Below are 22,577 nucleotides of genomic sequence, written 5' to 3' on the forward strand. Positions count from 1 at the left end.
AACTCATGCATTTAGATAAATGGTCCAGAATTCTCACCTGCAGTCCAAGAAACTTAATCCCTACCCTGCCATAGTGGAAGTGATGTGACATTTATAGAGAGGGTAAATGATGGAATGTTTTTGGTAGCTAACGAATCAGTGGCAGGTCTATCAAAATGATTCAGATTAGAGTCACAGAGTCATACCGCGTGGAAACAGGCCCTCCTTGCCAATTTGCCCATGCTGACCAAAATGTCCAGCCCACACTAGTCTGACTTGCCTGTTTGGCCCATATCCTCAACCTAACCTATCTATGTATCTGTCTAAATGTTTCTTAAATATTTAAATATTCTGAGTAAGGGTTTACAAACCAACAAGACGTTATACATGTAATATGCAAGTAGGTTTATATGAATGTTTGTTTTGTGATATTGCTTAAAAACAACAAATTTCCTGACTTGTTCATGGCAATAAATTTAATTGATTTCTAATAGAAGCAGGTATTTATTTACACATCCACAGGGGGAATCAATAACCAGGGGCCAGGAATATCACCAGAAACCTTCTCCTTACAGTTTTTAAATGACAGAGTCTTTTGTTGCTTTATCTCTTGTAGCACATCTACCTACCCTGTTTATATCTCTACAAGTGTAAACACAGTGTGCCCATATCACAAGAAGGGTAATGGTGCAAAATTGGATTACACTTTTAAAGTTTTACCAAAACCAATTCTTCAGAGCTGCAATTTCTAGCACGTTTGTCTGTTTGCTCAAGGCATTCACCTAAATGATTTTGTTGTGTAGAAATTTCCCTGATTTTTTTGAGTACGTCTGGAAGTTAACAGGGTTTTCCAGCATATCAGCGAATGTAGCAAACTGATGATCTTGCTTCACTGTCCCATACGATCACAGCTGATCCCCATGCCTTCTCTACTGCTTGGTTCCCCAAATCATGGCTTCACTTGCGATTCAGAGATTTGTCAATCTCAGCCTTGGGTGGTGGCTGGGAGAGAATAATCAGTAGAGGGAGATGGGATTGAGAGGCAGAGATAGGGTTGGAGTGGGGGACAGGGGTTTGTGGGCAAATTAAGGGAGTGGAGGGAAAGAATTGATGGCAGTTTGACAGGGCTTCTTAATGTAATATAAAAAAAATGTTAGAAAACATGAAAAGCAATGTTTTTTTTTGTGAAGAATCCAGATGATGAACCGTTACGGATTTATTGAGTTGCAGATCCAGCCATACAGTTCAATAATAGACCCTTGACCCTGTCATGACCATGCACTTACCTAAACCATTCATATTAACCCTTAACATGATAGGTCTGCAGCCTTGCATCCTTGCAGATTGTCTAAATCAATGGTTCTCGACCTTTTTCTTTCCACTCACATACCATTTTAAGTAATCCCTATGTCATAGGTGCTCTGTGAGTGGAAATAAAAAGTTTGAAAATCACTGTTTTAATCGGACCTAATTGACTCATTTTGTGGACAGTTTCAGAACCCCAAAGGAAATGGGCCAATAACAGTTTTTCTCACCCAAAATATTTCAGTAACAATTGGGTTTAGAGCAGTGATTCTCAACCTTCCCTTCCCACTGACAAACTACCTTAAGTAATCTTTCTTTCTTCTTTTCTTTGGCTTGGCTTCGCGGACGAAGATTTATGGAGGGGTAATGTCCACGTCAGTTTGTGGCTGACAAGTCCGATGTGGGACAGGCAGACACGGTTGCAGCGGTTGCAAGGGAAAATGGGTGGGTTGGGGTTGGGTGTTGGGTTTGTCCTCCTTTGTCTTTTGTCAGTGAGGGGGCTCTGCGGTCTTCTTCAAAGGAGGTTGCTGCCCGCCGAACTTTCATCCTCATTGATTGCACGGTTTGAGGTGAGATCAGCCCACTGGTGGTGGTCAATGTGGCAGGCACCAAGAGATTTCTTTAGGCAGTCCTTGTACCTTGTACCTCTTGTTTGGTGCACCTCTGCCACGGTGGTCAGTGGAGAGCTCGCTATAGAACACTAATCAAAGAGCACTGATGGCATAGGGATTACTTAAAGTGGTATGTGAATGGAAATAAAAAGGTTAAGAACCACTGGCTAAATGCTTCTAAATGACATGAGAGCACCTGCCTCCACCAACTCATCGGACAGTATGTGCCAGACTCCAATCTCCCTCTGTGTGGCAAAAAAAAACCTTTCCCTCTCAGATCCCCTCTAACTCCCACCTCTTACCTTGTGCCGATGCCTTCTTCTCTGTGACACTCTCATAATGAGTAAAAGACCTTTGTTAATGTTTACTCTGCCTATCCTACACTCAAGTTGGGAGTCTCGACAGGTATACCAGCATCTACAGGAATAATGCAGTAGACAGCAGCTACTTACTGTGTAATTAGCACACACTGGGTTGTAAGCATTCGTCCCACAGATGAAAAGCATGCTGTTATTCCTCTTCAGAAGTACTTTGATAAAGTTCCGACATTCTGCCTGAAAATAGAGAAAAAAAAAGAAAATGTAACACCTATAAACAATTCCCTTAGTGCCAGTGCTTGGGCCAGTGGTGGAAGGACATACAGCACAGTAACAAGCCCTTCCGGCCCACGAGCCCGTGATGCCCAATCACACCCAATTGACCTATAACGCCTGGTACATTTTAGCCCCTGCAGACACAGGGCACATGTACAAATTCCTTACAGACAGTGTGATCCCAATCACTAACCATCACATGAACCGTGCCATGATCAGTGATTAAAGATTGAGTCTGTAAAAGGAGAGGAGGAAGAATCTCTAAGACCCGTGGCCATGACTTGATCTGGTTAGTGGCTGCTTGAAGAGAGTGGTCAGGAAAAATAAAACCGGAAGGATGAGGATGAAAGTCCAATTGGAATCCTGGAGGGATGTGAAGAAGAATGGGATAGCACTCCCTTCTTGGGAAGTCTGGGCTTTGTAAAAGTCTGACTGAATTTCTGAAGAAATTTAAAATGATCAAGAAAAGGTTCATTATCATGATTTGCTCTGGGAAAGATCGATTTTTAATCTCATCACACTGAGAAGGAACTGTGTACCGCGATTGAGTTTCCAAGCAACATTCTGGTCTAATGCTTAGCAATGGACAATAATGATCACTCCACCCGACACCACAAATCAAGAATCAATGGAAAAGGAAATCTGCTCAAATAGGAAAGGACAGTTGAATGTTACTGTAAACTCCACAGTTGTTCAGCTACGTTGACTTAGCTGCTTGCCTATGAAATGCAAAACCCCTGGAAGGTGACTCTAGGCCCTTTTATGTCAATCCTTGGCTTGGAGGCTGACTATAAGCATGGAGGGAATAAACTTATCTTTCATCCTAAAAGGCTGCTCTTGCATTGCATTCATGTTGAGTGGCACCTCGTATTGCTCTCTGGAGCCAATGGAGGCGGGGCAACTATTGCCGTGGCGCCGCTCGTCATAAATATGCAGCAGGGCAATGGCTGTCTTCCCTACCCATAATCCCCCACGCAGCTGGAACCACTCCAATGGATGTCTTCCCTACCCATAATCCCCCACGCAGCTGGAACCTTTTGTGGGAAACGCAAAGCAGTTCCAGCTGCGTGGGGGATTATGGGTAGGGAAGACAGCCATGGCTCTGCCGCGTTTTGAGCCTGAAGCGGCCTCGTGAGGTGCCAGTGTGGCCGGTGGGGCTGCTCTGGCTTCCCCCTGATGGCTCTGCTGACCGCCCCTGCCCCGACAGTCCCCCTGCCCTGACTGCCTCCACTGGCTACCCCCTGCCCTGACCTGACGGCTCCCACCGGCTGTTCCTGACCTGACGGCTCCTGCCAGCCACCCCTGTCCTAAAGGTGTCATGGAGGGAGGTGGAAGAGTGGGTGGGAAAGAGGGGAGAGGGTTGCTGGCAGTACATTCATGTGAGGCGGCGGAGCGGTGCGGTTCGCCGATTATCCTTCCCCGAGAGGGATTTCAATCAGGGCCTTGGAGCCGGCCATGGCGCGTTCAGAGAGGTAAGTCTCCCGATGTAAGGGTGGAGAATCTCCGCTTTTACAGTCGGGCTTTTTCACTGCATGAAAGGGCCTTGTGTTTCTCAGGGGCAAGATGTTGTTGAAGTCTGATAGATGACAAAGACACATGAAAATGGAAAGGATGAAAACAAGAAAATCAACAAAGCACTTCCACAGACTTATCTGGATGTTTCAAGGCGCCTCACATCAAATGAATAATTCTGCAATGCACTCATTCTGATAAAGGCGAGCACTGCCACATTTTCTTCACCAGGCCAATTGCTTGCTTTTTTTTGCAGCAATATGCAACATTAATGAACAATTTGGGGATTTTTAATTTCAAGCATGACTCTGTTGGAAGGTGATCAGCATCTGCACTGTATATTGTTTGGGTAGCCATGCCAGTTGGTAATCTGTTGATAGGACTCTTGGAACTCAGTCAGAAGGTTATGGATTCAAACTTTACCCCAGGGCCTTGGGAGCAAGAATGTAGTTTGACTCTCAATTGCATTATTACTAATGCTTTGTTCTGGAGCTTTAATTCAAACAAGGTAATGAGTATCATCGAATGTAAGGAGGAGGCTATTCTCTCCATCACATTTGGTTCACCATGTTATTGAGAAATCACAGACATTGAATGCGATGGAATGTGTTTGTGCATGATCTCATTTTTGATTTTGCAAAAATAGTTTTAACCAAACATTAAACAAAAGAGAAGAAAAATCTACATTTTAGCTGGGTAGAAATGCAGCCCAGAGAGGCATGTTCCATTTCAACCAAGATCCTCTTTGTACCTTCTAAAATTTAAATTTATTTTGTGCAAGTGTAGCATAATTTTGACCGACGTTTACTGTTAAATTTCTCAACACGACCTCATCTATGTTTTGCTCAGGAGTTCTGGAAGCAACACAATGAAGAGCAAAGTGATCAGAAAATGTACTGGGCTTTGTTTTTAACCATACATCCAAAAAATACCTCCACACACACTGTGGTGATCGACAGTGAGATAAAGATAGAGGGTCAAACTGTAGGTTTCATTTTCAAGGCCCAAAGACAAATAAAACACGTGCACACGTCAAAATGAAGTCATTGTGTTCTGGCACGCCAATCATTTAAGCTGATTCAGCAACCTTCTTTTCCCTGCTAACACACTTCCAATCTGCTAAACGCACCATGTGTCTGTTTAGTCTAAGGAACAAAGCAATGTGAAAATGAGACATTTGCACATCATTGTTAACAAAGTCCTCATATGATTACTTCTTGTTGCAAACAGTTGTAGATTTAGGGTACAGAATGGTGCATGAAATTTACATTCTATGGAGAATAATTGAAGTCTTTAACAAGGATGAAGGACCTGGCTGAAAGTCGATTCAAGCAAATGAAAAAGTGATGTGGCTATTCAAAATCATATGTTAACCACACCGCATTTCCAGTAAATATAAGTGGGCTATTTGCTTTTAAACATCAGACCCGAAGATAATAGCACAGATCTACAGTAGATGTTAGAGGCTTAGGAAAACTTTAGAGTAGGGCCAAGAAGAACCTACATCCTGCAGAAAAGAGATGTGAAAGAATTTAATCAAATTAATGACCATTGGGTTGTAAAGTGAGCTGTACAAGAGAAGGTAGAGATAAGGAGAACCAAATACTCCAAAATAACTGACGATACCCTTTAATGTGGGAATGTAAGGGGACATGGTGCTCTGAGTCTGCATGGTCTTATTAGGTCAATGAAACATTATTCATCATTCAGGTGCCTTGCCGTTCGGCTTGGGCGTACGTGTCTCTCCACCCGCCATGATTTCTGACCCTCCGAATTGTAGTTGTTGCCTCCCCTGTTCTTATTCGGTGAAGGCTCCATCTTTGAGCTGAGGCCATAGTCAATGTTGAGTTCATGATTATACAAGGGAAAAAAATACTGAAGTGGCTTCCCGTTGCCTTCTTCAGTTGCAGTGTCCACACTGGACAGGCAACCCTGGACAGTGAGCAGCAGATTCATCTGCCCAGCTTTTTTAGTTTTACAACCATAAATTCCAATGTATGGAGAATCTGCTTGTAAAAACCATCCCCCGTCCGTGCAATCCGTGGCTTCACGTGACCCTGATTGGGAGGCTACTACACCTTGCCTATCAGACAGAAGGAGCGCCCTTCACCTCCTTTTGCTGAGCAATTGCGCAGCACCGACACCAGCTATTGAATGATGAAACATAGAATTGGTTAATATCAAATGTTGTCTGTTTAATTTGGGAGATGAAATGGGCAGATGGAATCCACGATTGTCCTCATTTGTATAGGAACTAGGATTTATTTAGAAGTGAATGAAGGGTGATGCCAAAATTTCCACAATAATCAAACAAATATATGTGCGACATGAAATTAAGGATGTGCGTGCACATATCCTTCCCTGGACACAGTGGTAATTCATGTGCACGCTCCTCCAAAATCTGCCAAGCTTAAATCGTAACACACACCCTTGGAGTGGGAGTGAAATAGCTTTCCTGCAATCTGTTTGTTTTTGAAGATGCTGTGCTGTAAATACACCAGCTTGTTAATTTAATATGTCAGTTGGACTCTTATGGTCATATTTACATCTCTGATAAACTTGTGGATCTTGTTTCCCTTTAGACCTGAACTCGTAAAACTAGACCGAGCTTTTGAAGTTGTACAAAGACAGTACGATATAGTGTGAAGTGCAGCCCTGCATAAGCAGGATCTGCCCATTCCTGCGGTAATTGTTGTTCGAAGCATAAGATCTCTTATTAAACCAAGTTGTGGAACTTTATCCTGGTCAATATTTCATCCCCTTATCAACACAAAACAGACTGAATTGTTATTCATTTTTCTGCTCCTTGTGCGACGTTTACTGCTGACAACTGATTGCTTTGTTTGACAACATAGCATTAATTATCTAAAACCTCATTAAGGCATTTCAATGTGAAATATGTTGCATATATACAAATATTATTATGGTTCATTGTTCATAGAACTCAAATGGCTCTACCGCCCAGGAGAAGTCAAGAAGAGTACCTAGTATGGCACCAAGCCATCTGAAGCCAAAAGGCCATCCCCCAGTGTATAGTCAGTCAGTTCAGAGCACATGCCAGCAATTGGAGCTTTGCTTTTTAGAAGAGATAACTTAAATAGCTTAACAGTGACTGTGTGGCTAGGCACATTTCAAATGCTATCTACAAATTTGCCAAAGACCCTGTGGTCACCGGCAGAATCCCAGTGAGGAAACGTACAGAAGGGAGATATATAAGCTGGTTGAGTGGTATCACAACAACAACCCTGTCCTCACTATATCGGTGCATTCCAAATACCAACGAAGGAAGTAGTTTTCTTTATAACACTCTTGGTTCTTTTTCTCTTTTTTTTCTATACTTGACTTTCTAGACACCAGCCTCTTTCCCACCAGGGACAGCCTCCCACTTGCACAAATGGTGGGAAATGGAAGCATTGCCAAACCCAGACTACTCGGAAAATGGAGGAACACCTAATGTCTTGTCTGGGCATTCTCCAACCAGATGGCATTAACATTGATATCTCCAGTTTCCATTGAACCGCTCCCCTGAGTCTCTCTCTTTCCCTGTCCCTCTGTCTCATTTCCTTCAGAACTCCACCCCTTTCCCTTCCCTCCCTGCTTGGAGAGCTACCACTTCCCCCACCACCTCCCAGATCTTTTTCTCTCCTATCCACCCAACCCATATCCATGTATGACCTCCTACCAGTTAGCCTGCACTCCTCCCCTTGTCCCTTCCTCTTCTCTCCCCTCCCCACTACCTTCTTAATTCAATTGCCTGCCTGCTTTAACAAGGGGTTCAGGCCTGAAATGTTATGTTGATTACTCTTTATAGATGCTGTGTGTCCTGCAGAGTTTCTCTAGCACGTTTATGTATTGCTTTATTAAATATCTCCTTTGTTTTAAGGAAAGCATCCCAGCCTCTGTAATCTATCCACAAAACTGTGGTCCCTTATCCCTGGAGCCATTCATATTTATTTTACTGGATCCTCTGTAACACCCTTACATTCTTCCTTATTAAAGTGACTTAGAATGAACACTGAGTTTGGACCATTCGACTTGCTTGCTTTATGATCTGGATGATAAAAACCCAAAGAAGTGCATGCCTTATTATCTACCTTATGTCAACTTTTCTAATGCTCCATGCTTAATATTTCCAGTACCCAAACTCTCTCTTCTTTCATTATTGCTTTGTGGGACTTCCTTCCCTGGTGAATGCAGATTCAACGGGCTCATTATGCACTTTAACAACCCCTTCTGCATCCATCTGCAAGTTCTTTTTGCCTGAATTGTACCCCACTCTGCTCTTACACTATTTGTATACATATTGAACACTCTTAGAATCATGTGTATGATGGCAACTAATCTCTTCTCCAATGGTTTCTTTCCTTCTCATTTTAATTTTGATTCCTCCATCAATGTTTAGTTTTCAGCTTCCTACCTGATAGTGGTCATAAACAGCCTTTTATGGATTATCTTCTCCAAGGAGCTCTGCATTTATTTGTTCTTCCTACACCACTCAAGGGACTGTGCCCCAATCACAGCTGTACAACCCTTCCCTAAAGCCGATCATTGTTCTGTCTCAATTTTGACAACTCTTGGTTCCAATTCACCTGGGCCAGACCAGATCCCACTGATTGTGACCTTCCTCCAATTGAATACAGTAAATCTCCATTATCTGGAATTCAAGCATCTGACAAATTGCCCCCCCCCCACCCCAACCCCATAGCAGTCAGTTCCTCAATCCACGCAACACTCAATTTCAAGCAACTGGCAAGTTAATTTATCTGGCATCTACCCCCACAGGTGCCAGATTCTTTGGGGGGGGGGGGTGGGTCGATTAACTGTATATTTCTAGCATAGCCCCCCTTTTTAGCAGTTTGGGTATCGTTAATTTGCCCTTTATGGAATTTATAAATCAGTGCTAGAATATTACAGCTACAGAATTAAAAAATCATTTAAAAATAATTTATGTGAGAAAAACTAACTAAACACAAAATGTGAGGTAGGGAAGGATAAGTTTACCTTTGTTGGCACAATATCGTAGGCCGAAGGGCTTGTCCTGTCTGTAATGTTCTATGTTCTAACTTTTCTCCAGGGAATGTGAACGGTTTTCTCAGAATGCAACACCTCCATAATATGGCAGTGTGCTGTGCTTTGAATTAATCTTCCTTCTTTTTTAGCTAATGTAAATTTTATGATTTTGTGATCACCATCACCTAAATGCTCCTCTCGGAAACTTGCCATACTTGATCCACATCATTCAGCAATACCTCCTTCCTCATTAGCAATAATCAATTGGCCACTGCAGCAACGGATGGGGAAGGCTGTTCTCAAATTGTACTCAAAAAAAATTTGAGATAGAATTTCTTTCACTCCCAGTATTATTTTTAACACTCGAAAATATTTAATTCGAAATGGTTGCATTCGTGAGGGAATATACCACTCACAGTCTGTGTGACTAAGCTCATGATCCATGGCCCAGGCGATGCACAGTTAATTGCACATCGGCAAACTACTCAACTCACTTGTTGTGAACAGGCAGAAGCTCAAGTTTAAACACTTTAGAGCCGCATGATTTCCTCTCAATAAGAAGCCAATTACATGTTATTTCTAGCTCTGTTTCTATTTCCATTAATGACTATCAGGGGTCTTTTCAAGTAGAACACCTCAAGAGCAGAGGGTTGAGGTTTGCTCCTGTTTTAGTGCCTGCATGCAGTGGAAGTCGAGAAATGAGAGGTGCTTCCAGGAACTGATTCCTCTCGGTCATTTGCAAGCAGCCAATATTTGACTTTTGTCCTTGATGACCATGAGAATGAGGGTCAGACAAAGGAAACATAGCTCACAATCTAGCAGCAATCATTGGATTCTTTCCCCAATTTTTTTCACTTCTACCTGATTTTGTATGATGTAGTGTACAGTCACAACTCCAACTGTCTCACACAAGAAAATAACTTGCAATAATCTAAGCACATATTTGAACAAAGAATATATAAATGTTTTGATTGTTCATAACCTTAACTGTTGACCACCTCCCTCAAGTTCTTCGTATTGAAGAAACCAATCAACTTCTCTTATGACCCTCTCGCACTCTATGACTTAATGCCCTTCTCTGGCAATGTATTCTCCCAGTCTTTTGCTCAGGTGAATGCCCACTCAACTTTGCCCTTACTCCAAATTTTAAGTGGGTGAATAATCAACTCAAACTACGAGTATCTCTACTGCAACCATGACAGTAGTTAAGTTGCAATATGAAATATACAAGAGCTCAAATAAATTAGTGCATCTTTCTATTCCTTGTTCTTCTCCATTGAATTCAATGAATCATTTCAGCTTAGGAGGCCCAATGAATCACTGCCATCTCCTAATAGAGCAACGAACTTGGTCCTGGTCCTTCACTTTTTCCCTGAATGTTCCACTTAATTCTATCTGTCCTGACAGAGCTTGTTATCCCTTCCCTAGAAAGCTGTGAACTCCAGACCGTAATTATCTGTCATATATAAATATTTTTCCTCATGTTCGCTTGCTTGTTTTTCCCCAAAATGTCCTCCAGTCCATGAACAATTGGCCAATGGGAACACTTAGGAACATAGGAAGTAGGAACAGGAGTAAGCCAAAAATGGCCCATCGAGCCTGCTCCGCCATTCAATACGATCATGGCTGATATAATTTATGACCTAACTCCACCTACCTGCCTTCTCCCCATATCCCCTAATTCCTCTATCATGTAAAAATTTATCTAACCGAATTTTAAATAGGTTTAATGAGGCAGCCTCAACCACTTCCCTGGTTAGAGAATTCCAAACATTCACTACTCTCTGGGAAAAACTATTTTTCCTTATCTTTGTCCGAAATCTACTCCCGCGAACCTTGAGACTGTGTCCTCTCGTTTTAGTTTCCCCGGCCAGCTCAAAAAACCTTCCTACATCTATCCTATCCATACCCTTCATAATCCTATATGTTTCTATAAGATCTCCTCTCATTCTTCTGAACTTGAGCGAATACAATCCTAGATGATTTAATCTTTCATCATAAGTCAACCCCTTCATCCCAGGGATCAACCTAGTAAACCTCTTCTGGACCTTCTCCAAAGCCAGTATATCTTTCCTCAAATATGGAGACCAGAACTGGACACAGTACTCCAGGTGAGGTCTCACCAGTACCTTATACAGTTGCAACATTACCTCTCTACTCCTGAATTCAATTCCTCTAGCGATGAAGGCCAACATTCTATTTGGCTTCTTAATAACCTGCTGCACCTGCAACCTAACTTTTTGCGATTCATGCACAAGCACTCCCAAGACCCTCTGCACAACAGCATGCTGTAGTTTTTCACCCTTTAAATAATATTCAGCTCTTTTATTTTTCTTGCCAAAGTGGATAACCTCACACTTACTAACACTGTACTCCATCTGCCAGACCTTTGCCCACTCATCCAGCTTAACTATATCCCTCTGCAGACTCTCCACATCCTCATTACAATTTGCTCTTCCACTCAATTTGGTGTCATCCGCAAACTTGGCTACACCACATTTTGTCCCCTCCTCCAAGTCATCAATGTAAATGATGAACAGTTGTGGGCCTAACACTGACCCCTGCGGCACCCCACTTACCACTCTCTGCCAACTCCCATTTATCCCGACTCTCTGCCTCCTGTCAGACAACCAATTTTCAATCCAGGCCAATATACTTCTCCGGACTCCACTTTCCTGTAACTTACTGATAAGTCTCTTGTGCGGCACCTTATCAAACGCTTTCTGGAAATCCAAATATACAACATCAACCTGTTCCCCTCTATCCACCGCACCCATTATATCCTCAAAGAATCCTAACACATTTGTCAAACAAGATCTTCCCTTTCTAAAACCATGCTGCGTCTGCCTGATTGAACCCTTACGTTCCAAAAGTTTCGCTATTTCATCTTTAATGACGGCTTCAAGCATTTTTCCAACTACAGACGTCAAGCTAATTGGCCGATCATTTCCAGTCTTCTGCCTACATCCCTTCTTAAAAAGTGGCGTGACATTTGCTGTCTTCCAGTCTGCCGGGACCTGCCCAGAATCCAAGGAATTTTGGTATATGACCACCAATGCATCAACTATAACTTCTGCCATTTCCTTCAGAAACCTTGGATGCATATCATCAGGACCAAGTGATTCATCTGGCTTTAGTCCCATTAGTTTCTCCATCACTACTTCCTTTGCAACAACTATTTCATCAAGGCCCTCCCCCAACATTTGCATCCTTAACTCCACACTTGGGCATGCTGGACGTGTCTTCCACCGTGAAACACTTGTTTCTATTTGCCCTATTGGGAACATTCTTCAATTAAATCTTTTGATTTTCTCCTTAAAATGCCTTCACCCCAGAATGTACAGGCAGCACAGTTTATGATAAGGAATATGAGAAATGGTATCCACAAAAGAGCTCATTAATGTTCATAATTCATTGGAGAAGTCTTCTAACCTACATTGGATGGGGTCATTTATCATAAGACAAGGACATGCTGCAGCTTATATAAAACTTTGGTTAGGTTGCATTTGGAATTCTGTAAGCAATTTGGGTCACTCACTGAAAAGGATGCGAAAGCTTTTGGAAAGCTTTTGCAGAAGAGATTTACCAGGATACTACCTGGAATAGAGGGCATGAGGCAGGAGGATGGAGAAATGTGGGTTGTTTTGTCTGGAGTGTCAAAAGCTGAGGGAAGACCCGATGGACATTTTGAAGATTGCAAGGAGTAAGAATCCTTCTCCCAGTGTTAAAAGTCAAATATTAGAAGATTGTGCATTTGAATTGGGGGTGGGAGTGGGAGTGGGAGGTGAGTAGGAGGTCGGAGTTCAAAGGAGATGTGCGGGGCATGATTTTTACACAAAGGAAGCAGCAATGATGATAGCATTCTAGATAGACACACGAAGATGAAGAGAGTGAAGGGATATGGTTTACATGAAGCCAGAAGATTATATATGGATGCATATAATCTTGCATCATATTCGGCACAGGCATCGTGGGGTGAGGAGCTACTCCTGCACTGTAATCTTCCATGTTCTTAACCTCCACCAATGGGTCATCAGCAATGTCAGTAGTGGTGGGGTCTCCAATGCAAAGCTGTCAGTTGTCATATATGTGATGCCCTGATGTAGCTTAGTCTCCCCTTAGTACTAGTCAAATTGATATGCAGACTCACTCCTTTGCTGCCACTCAGTGAGAGGTCACTTGAACATAGAAAAATGTGTAATAGAATTAGAAGATTGAATTTCCTTGAATTTTGAGATGCCTCGGTTTTGATCAGCGAACTAGAAATAATTAATTGCAAAACCAATTACACAGACAGCTAATAAATCATGTTTGAAAAAATAATTCACAGATAATAAAAATGGAAGACACTGGCCTTCAGGCATAATGTGACACAGTTGCTGAACTTAAAATAATGCTAATTTGTTTTCAAACGTACCTCATTTTTGCCTTTCATTCTGCAGATATCAATGTCATGTTGATTTGATCGCCATGTCAGTTTCTGAGGATAAAGGAAAGCCATAAGAGATTACAAAGTGATAATAAGGAAAAAGCTTCTTTTAATGGGAAAATAACATATCTTTATATTGGTTCTATCTTGCTGCAAGATCTTTCCATATAATCTGTGAAAGACTTCTCAATGAAATATGGGTGATATTAATCTTGAAGGAAAATATGATATACTTAAGAATGATAATTGCAAGTTTTGTTGAATATATGTGGATTTCATTATTTAAAGTAGGTGATTCAGGTTTCAAAACTTTGCTTTTCTCACAAGGTTACATAAACTGAGTTGACAGTTTGGGTAAACGGAAAGCCTGTACGCTTTGGATAAATTCAGATGGATAGATAAGCATTTGAGCAAGGTAGATGGCTTAAATTTAGACATAGAGCATGGTAGCAGGCCCTTTTGGTCCGTGAGCCCATGCTGCCCCAATTACACCCAATTAACCTACAACCCCTGGTATGTTTCAAATGGTGAGAGGAAACTGGAGCCCCTGGAGGAAACCCATGTAGACATGGGGAGAATGTAAAAATTCCTTTCAGAGAGCGCAGGATTCTAACCCAGGTCCCGATCGCTGGCGCTGTAACAGCATTGCGCTAACCGCTACACCAACCGTGGCTTGTGCAGGATTAGAGAAGTTTGTAAATCTTCCATGGACAAAACAGAGGATGGATTTAAAGCTGTTTTATGTTGATTATCATGTGATATTGCACAAAGGTCTGAAAATTTCAAGAACCAAATTACATTACTGATTGAAAGTATAACCTGGGCAACAGAAGTCTTTTAATAAAAACGTACTTCCTCATCTGCTTCTGAAGTCTCAAGAATTGGAGGCAACCAAGAAAGGTGAATCATCAAATTAAATTGTTTACAACAACCAGCCATTTAAATGGTTTAAGTATATATTCAATTTATTTTACCTTTTTAATTTATTGTTTGAATTTAAAGAACTTAAGGAAGTCACCCCCCCCAGGGTTTCAGATTTTGTTTCTAATTCTTAGGTCTCTTTGGCTTGGCTTCGCGGACGAAGATTTATGGAGGGGGTAAAAAGTCCACGTCAGCTGCAGGCTCGTTTGTGGCTGACAAGTCCGATGCGGGACAGACAGGTACGGTTGCAGCGGTTGCAAGGGAAAATTGGTGGGTTGGGGTTGGGTGTTGGGTATTTCCTCCTTTGTCTTTTGTCAGTGAGGTGGGCTCTGTGGTCTTCTTCAAAGGAGGTTGCTGCCTGCCGAACAGTGAGGCGCCAAGATGCACGGTTGGAGGCGAGATCAGCCCACTGGCGGTGGTCAATGTGGCAGGCACCAAGAGATTTCTTTAAGCAGTCCTTGTACCTCTTCTCTGGTGCACCTCTGTCTTGGTGGCCAGTGGAGAGCTTGCCATATAACATGATCTTGGGAAGACAATGGTCCTCCATTCTGGAGACGTGACCCACCCAGCGCAGTTGGGTCTTCAGCAGTGTGGATTCGATGCTTGCGGACTCTGCCAGCTCGAGTACTTCGATGTTGGTGATGAAGTCATTCCAATGAATGTTGAGGATGGAGCGGAGACAGCGCTGATGGAAGCGTTCTAGGAGCCTTAGGTGATGCCGATAGAGGACCCATGATTTGGAGCCAAACAGGAGCGTGGGTATGACAATGGCTCTGTACACGCTGATCTTTGTGTGTTTCTTCAGGTGGTTGTTTTTCCAGATTCTTTTGTGTAGTCTTCCAAAGGTGCTATTTGCCTTGGCAAGTCTGTTGTCTATCTCTTTGTCGATCCTTGCATCAGATGAAATGGTGCAGCCGAGGTAGGTAAACTGGTTGACTGTATTGAATTCTGTGTGCCCGATGGAGATGTGGAAATAACAGAATTAAGCCTTCTTGAATCAGACACCAGCTTCTTGTTCAAAAATTATAAGCTACTGATTTCTGAAGAAGCAAATATTGTAGCAAATTATTATTTACCATTTCTCCAGTAGTGAATAAGTAATATCGAGAGAGTGCCTTCTGTCCTACATTATATTCCTCGACCAGTAGCATGGACATGGTAAATCTTGCAGTGTCTGCAACCTTCAACATCATCACTCAACCCCTTAAACCACACGACCTTAATGTTAGCTTATGCAACTTCTGCATTTTGCAGGATTTCACTTAGGAATTTACAGGGAAGATTAGATGAAAAAGATTTACAATCTGTAATATTTTATTTGGTGCAACCTGATTATTAATGCTATAAATAATTTTATGTTGCAGAAGCTCCACTAATATGGGAGACCAATGTCCAATCTATTCTGCACCAATCAAATATTCATCAGTCACACCAATTCAGTCATTAATGATGCATGGTACTCAATCGTCAATCATTCTTAATTGTGCCTTATTAATGCAAGAAATCTTTGGTTCCACACTGAGCTCAAGGTTGAATTGAGGCTGGGGGTTGTACCCTGGAGGAAGGGGAGATCGCCACTTCCTCTTTTCTTTTCCTCTTGCTTTTTGCAATTTTTTTTGTCAGCTGCAGAAGATGCTACCTTGACGTGTACAAATCAATAATCTATTTAATAGTCACTCTCTAGTGTCTCATCCAAGAGGCTATTCTTCAAGTCATGCAGACAGATTCCCAGAAATTCGGTTGTGGTAAACACACCGTAGTGTGCTGTACTGTGCTTCTAAAATTGATTCCATTGACATCCGATGAATTTTAAGGCAAGAAAGTTTCAAGAGGCTCTTCAATCAATCCTCTCCAATCAATCCTCTCTTTAACCAAATTATCTCAGGAGCATAGAAATTGCAAAACTGTATGGTGACAGGAAAAGTGGAACCTCCAACTGTTCTTCTCTTTTCAACCAGTGCATTGTAGCTAAGTGAACCGTTCAGATTTAGCACCAATTTCTACAGTATCAAATGCTAATAAGTGTGAGGTGTTGCATCATTGTAAATTAAAACAAGGGCAGGACATATATAGTATATGGCAGGGTCCTGAAGAGTGTTGTAGAACTGAAACGTAGGGGTACAGACACATAGTTCTTTGAAAGTGGAGACACAGGTGGACAGGGTGGGGGAATCAACTGCTTCTCAGAGTAGGAGAGTCTAAAACTAGAGGGAATAGAATGAAGTTGAAAGGGGGAAAGATTTAAAAGGTATCTGAGAGCCAACTTGTTCACACAAAGGTCAGTACGTATGTGGAACGAGCTGCCAGATGGAGTGGTAGAAGCAGGTACAATTACAAAATTAAAAAAAACCTTCACACTGGAGAGGATAGGAAAGGTTCAGAGGGTTACGGGTCAAATGCAAGCAAGTGGGACTAATTAAGCATGGACATGATAGGCCGAATGGTCTCCCTTCATGCTGAAAAACGCCATGGCTTTTGGACTCCATGTCAGTGAATCTTCAGCATGTGTTGCTTGCAGGGTTATCAGAATGCTTATCTTCCAGAATGGACCTCTTCCTGCTTCACCAGTTATTGGAGATATTGATTCCCTTTCCCACCAATCAACCTTAAATCTCCAAAATTCATGAATAATTTTTTTCTTCCTACCTATCATAATGGGAGGTTAAAATGATCAATCCCATTGTCAATGGAAAAGTGAAGAGGGAAGGAAAATAAGGAAGAGGAGAAGAGAAGGGAAGAAAGTAGAGGAAGAATGCTGGAGTTTGCAGACACTGTGATTGTAGTTAAAAACACAAAAATGCCAGAGAATCTTGGCAGATCTCTCATAGGAGGTAAAAACATCATAAACATCAGCACGTTGTGAAATCTGCTGAGATCCTCCAGCATATCTGTGTTTTTAAAAGAACGTCGGGCATCTGGGTCACAGTTGTGTTGGATGCAACTCGTGTGATTGTTTGGTGCATTTCAATGCCATATGCACAAGGGTCTAAATTCAATTCATACATGATTAATCTGGTTGATTCCTATGGAGGCAATAAGTTGAGTTCCAACAGCTTGCTCCACGATGTTCAGAATCTAGTCACGATTAACCTCACTGATTGGGAAGGAGGCAGGAATGTCCTGTTCCTGGATCGGGTCAGAAGGTCCTCTATATTAATGAGGCTGATTGTCACACTTAGCTGTAGTCATCACTGCCAGGCGTCAAGCTCCCAAGATACTGCAAGTTAACAAAGCTAGGGCTTTTCTCTTTGGAGTGAAGAAGGATGAGAGATGAATTAATAGAGGTGGACACAATTAAGAGAGGCATAGATAAGGTGGAGAGTCCACACCCTTTTACCGGGGCAAAAGTAGCAAATTCCAGAGGACATCTGTTTAAGGCGAGGGGAGACAAGTTTAGGGGAGATGTCAAGAGTATGTTTTTTTTCCACACAGAGAATAGTGGGTGTCTAGAAATGCATTGTTGGGGTGGGGGGCGGCGGCGGTGGTGGTGATATAATAGGGACATTTAAAACTCTCTGAGGCACATGGATGAAAGAAAAATAGAGTGCTGAGGGGGTGAGGAAGGGAAGGTTTAGATTGTTTAAATAGGTTTGCACAAATCATGGGACAAAGTGCTGTTATGTTATATGATCCAAGTTCAATGAGCCCACATAATGTTTTCAGGCATTCCTCAATTACCACGTCTGTACCATTCACCTACTAAGAATCTCTATCAATCAGGACACAAGATTAATAGGGCAGCACCTTATCCTCACACTTGGCACAGCCATAATCCTCATACACTTGTCTCACTGTCATACAATCCACCATGGCAGTCCAAATGCATTCATAACACTCCCTGGCATGGGTCCCTCTAGTTTGCAGGGCACAGATGAGAGATCAGGTAAGATCTACCTGAGGGGACAGGCACATCTGGATGTTTTAATGTCCTAACCCCCCCCACCGTAGAAAAGGCAAGTGTTGGGGATCACTAGATACTGATCACTGATGCCATAGCCAATGGTGGGCCGAAGATGTTGCAACCTTCCTTTCGGTTCCCATCACCTCCTCATCTTATGAACCAACTCTTGAACTGCCGATGATGTCAACACACAGCTTATCTCTGACGCCCCTCTCTGTCCTTTTCAGATGCTCAAGGACTGGAATGTGGGCAGCTTGTGAGGGAAATCAACAGGGCTCTGATGATGGATGAATTTCTTACTCAAAGCCACCTGATCAGATGCTGAATTTTGGTGGAATTTAAAGCACAGGGCAGAGGCAGGACCCCCACAGTGAGACATAGGTGGTTTTCAGTCAATTCAAATTTATTGTGATCTAATTGCAGAAGTACAACCTGACAAAACTGTACTTCTCCAGTCCCCAGTGCAGACTTAACACACATATAGACAACCTTTATTCATGCAAAACAAGTATTTCAGTTATATAAATAAATAAACAAACATTGCATCATGAATATGAGAGTCTTGGATGGTAAGTGTGAGCAGTTCCTTTGGTCGTTCAGCATCCTCACCGCCCATGGGAAGAAGCTGTTCCTCAGCCTGGTGGAGCTGGTTCTGATACTCCTGAATCGCCTCTATGACGGGAGCAGTTGAAAAATGCTGAGTGCAGGGTGGTAGGGTTCCTTAATGATTTTGCATGCCTTCTTCAGACAACGATCCCAGTACATCATGTCGTTGTGGGGGTGGGGGTTAAGGAGACTCCAGTGATCTTCTCTGCCACCCTTATGGTCCTGTGGATTGACTTCCAATTCATTTCTCTGCAGCAACCATACCAGACTGTGATGCAGTTAGTTGGCCAGGATGCTCTCGATGGAGTTCCTGTGGAAGGTTGATAAAATGGTGGTGTGTAGCCTTGCCCATTTACCAAGCTATTAGGCAAGGATTAAACTGGTGTTGGCAGTGTGACTGATGAGGTTACATAAATTCAACTGCCAAGGGCTTGGATGAAGCCTTTCATGAATGGCTTTCAAGTAAACCTTGTTCGTTTTGCACATTAGAGTCACTGGCCCACGCACCACCCACCAAAAAGCCTCAGTTCAAAGTTAAAGAGAAATGAGGAGCCTGGAACTAACCCATCACAAAGTTTTGGGCAGAGTTTTCTAGGCCATCCTTGTCATCACAGAAATGACCAATTCCATCAGTACATGTGTGCATTTATCATGGTGCAGGGTCTAACACCACTTATTTCAATCGTCAACCACCTCTGTACTTCCATGCAAGGTCAGCTTTCTGGTCCTGGGATCATGGTGTCTCTGAGTTGGAGAATGAGCAGTAGCATGGAGAGGCAGCAGATGTTCCAGCATATTTCTTGTGGCAATTTAGCTTTCAGTGTGCAGAAAGCAGTGCACAAAAATATGCGTAATGCATTGGACTCCTTTAACATATTGTCAGTTTAGTGGCATAAATAGAGCTCATAAGCGGGAAGTGACAAAATTTAAAAGCAGAACGGCTGTCGGTGTGGACTTGGAAGAAAAGGGAAGCAGAGGCTCTGCGGGGTCCTTCTGCCTGGTCCTGATGCTGATGGCTCCAGAGACCCTTTAAGATCTGTTAACAGAGCAAACATAGAGGTCTGTTCCCAAGATGGCAGCATGTGTGCTGGGCAGTGTACCACGAGGTGTTGCAGACCCCGGAGGAACAGAGGACCCACGCAGGGCAACGGAAATGGGGGAAGCTGCTCCCTTTTGAGAAAGAGAAGCATAGGAGATGACCTAACAGGGAAGGTGACCACTGTAGTGGACCAGCGAGGAGCTCAGCAGCTGAAGGGCCCACTGAGGCTATGGGCTGTTGACTTGCTGTTTGAGGACTCACACAGGCTGCCGGCTGCTGGACTCTGGCTCATGGGAACCACATATCAGAAATGGGATTCAAGAGGATGTTGAGGGCAAGAAGGTCTCCCAAAGGGGTTTGGACGTAGATGGCTTCCTGATCATGTCGGAGGTTTGGATCTGGAGCTTGTGCTTCAATAGGAGTCTGTGCGGCTATAGAGGCTGGGGAAGTGTTGGAGGCGAAGCCACAGAAACACTGGTCTCTGAAGGGACTCTCTTTTGCTTTTCTTTCTCTTATTGAACTTGAACTTTGATTATTATTAGGGGCACCAGATAATGCTCATGGCGACTCTTTGTTTGCCTTCCATCAGACAAATGTTGAAGAATATCATGTATATTTAATTTTTATGTATTATTATGTGGCAATAAAAGGAATCTTAAATCTTGAAAGTACCATGATAGCTGCTAGGGTGCATAATCTACACACAGAAGAAAATCCTTCTGTTTCTATGGAAGGACAAGATGAAATGTGTACATCAATGGAACTTTGCAAGATGGGGAAAACAAATGGAATCCTCTCCACCTGCCAACAATATTCCTGAATCTTCGTCTTACCCAGGACAATGCAATCCATTGGATTCACATTGAATTTAACCAGCATGAACCTTCACTCCCTCCAGCACTGCAGTGTATCTTTAAAATCCAAAACAGTTACTGGCAATGGTGTTCTGTGACTGTAGTGAATCTGATCTAAAAAAAATCCAAAGTAGTTACTGGCAATGGTGACTGGGGATTAAATATATTGACCCAACATTAATTTATTGCATAGAAATCCACTCCAGATTTATGGCTGGTTTTGTTATGAGAGTGATTGCTGCAGTTCAACTTACATTTCTTCTGACACATTGATCCATTATTTTACTTCTGCTGGAGAATGCAGTTTTGTTCCCGATCCAACAATAGTGTGGGAGCATTTTCAGCTGAAAGACTACAGTAGTGTAATAAGACTGGTCGTCACCACCATCTCAAAAACAATGAGGAACTGGCATTTAATGCTTGCCCTGCGCACGCATCACCATCTTGATCACAAACCCCATGGTTGTAGATTTTTAAAGAACAGCTCATTCAACAGGCTGTTTAAAGTCTGAACAGATTAGAACCAGGCAGTAGGACCCAGTAGAGCAGTGGTACGTCTCCGATCCCTGCTCTACCGCATCTGCACCAACAGCGGCACAGCCATTACAGCAGTTCTATTTTGTTTGTGTAGGCAGAATTAATATTATTCTAGGAATCTGAAAAATATTCCAATGAAGCTGGCTTTGTTGTTGTCCCTTTGGTTAATGCCATTCCGGAGCAAACATAAGATGTTGATTTATTTTTTTACAGGCAGTCCGGTTTGTGGAGGGTCTACCACAGGCACTCATTGTTGTATGGTTGTACAGCATCGAACATGCCCAACTTGTCCATGCCGATCAAAATAGGTTTCTGGACAAAGTCCATCAGTTTGCTTTTGATCCACATCCCTCTAACCTCCTCCCAGCTGTCTACATGCCTTCCAAACTTTACAACTGTGTAAGCCTATGCAGTCTCCTCTAGTAGCTTGTTCTGGATGGGACTAGCCTCTAAGTGAAAAAGTTGCCCCTCGGGTGGCTCTTAAATCTCAGGGGTTCAGGGCCATTGTAAGGTCAGAAAAGACCCCATATGGTGGCTGGTGCTCTCCCCTGCTGCTTTCTAGAAGCGTTGTCAGAAAAGATGACATTTCTTCTTTAGGTGATTAGAATCTGTACTGATTTGGGGGTGAAGCTCTTCAGGTACTGCATGCCTAATTACAGAACCTGGATTTACATTGCTCAAATGATTCATTTTGTCAATTCCAGAGTGTGCAAAAGAAACATTTTTTTTCAAACTTTATCCACAAGTTTTTGATCAACCGAACAAACTGCGAAGTAGTTTGCCAATGCAAAAATTGAAAGAAACTGTGGGATAAAAGTTCAAATGCTTAAATCTAAGTTCTGCATCTTAAATATTCCCTTTCTCTTCTACCCCTAGTACAGTAACTTGTCCTAAAGAAAAACTGAGTGGCACAAAGCTGAAAACAAAATGTAAAGTACAAAGCTCATCAGATAGATCTGAAAGAGAAAAGGCTGATGCAGCTCTGCTTGTTGTAATCAAGGGCTCCTTCCAAATTAATGATGACTTGCTTGCATACATTTCCAGCTTTGCATTGGCACGTGTAACCAGTAATGATGCTCTGATAAGGAATGGAGGACCATTTTGAACCTGTGGTGGCATGCGTCTTTTAAGCAATTTAAAGGTAATGCCAAATTTTAACAGGAAATTAACTGCCTTTGCTTTTCTTTCGTTAGCAATTCTATCACTCCTTGGATACCTCTGAATTGTTTAACCTAAGAGCATTAAGTAGCTACGAGCAAAACTTCTACTTACATTTAAAG

General features: G+C 42.5%; 1 protein-coding gene across 4 annotated transcripts in view; it reads right to left on the minus strand.

The window, feature by feature from the left end:
• Nucleotides 1–22,577, minus strand: part of LOC138759042 (semaphorin-6B-like) — a 480,615-nt gene that overhangs the window by 131,457 nt on the left and 326,581 nt on the right. For all 4 annotated transcript variants that reach the window (XM_069928857.1, XM_069928854.1, XM_069928856.1 and 1 more), the window contains 2 exons: nucleotides 13,428–13,490; nucleotides 2,348–2,449 (listed from right to left, as the gene is read on the minus strand). In XM_069928857.1, the coding sequence (XP_069784958.1) occupies nucleotides 2,348–2,449; nucleotides 13,428–13,490 (165 nt within the window). The remainder of the gene's footprint in view (nucleotides 1–2,347; nucleotides 2,450–13,427; nucleotides 13,491–22,577) is intronic.

Source organism: Narcine bancroftii, chromosome 3 (assembly GCF_036971445.1).
Source record: "Narcine bancroftii isolate sNarBan1 chromosome 3, sNarBan1.hap1, whole genome shotgun sequence".
In the NCBI taxonomy this organism is placed as follows: Eukaryota; Metazoa; Chordata; class Chondrichthyes; order Torpediniformes; family Narcinidae; genus Narcine; species Narcine bancroftii.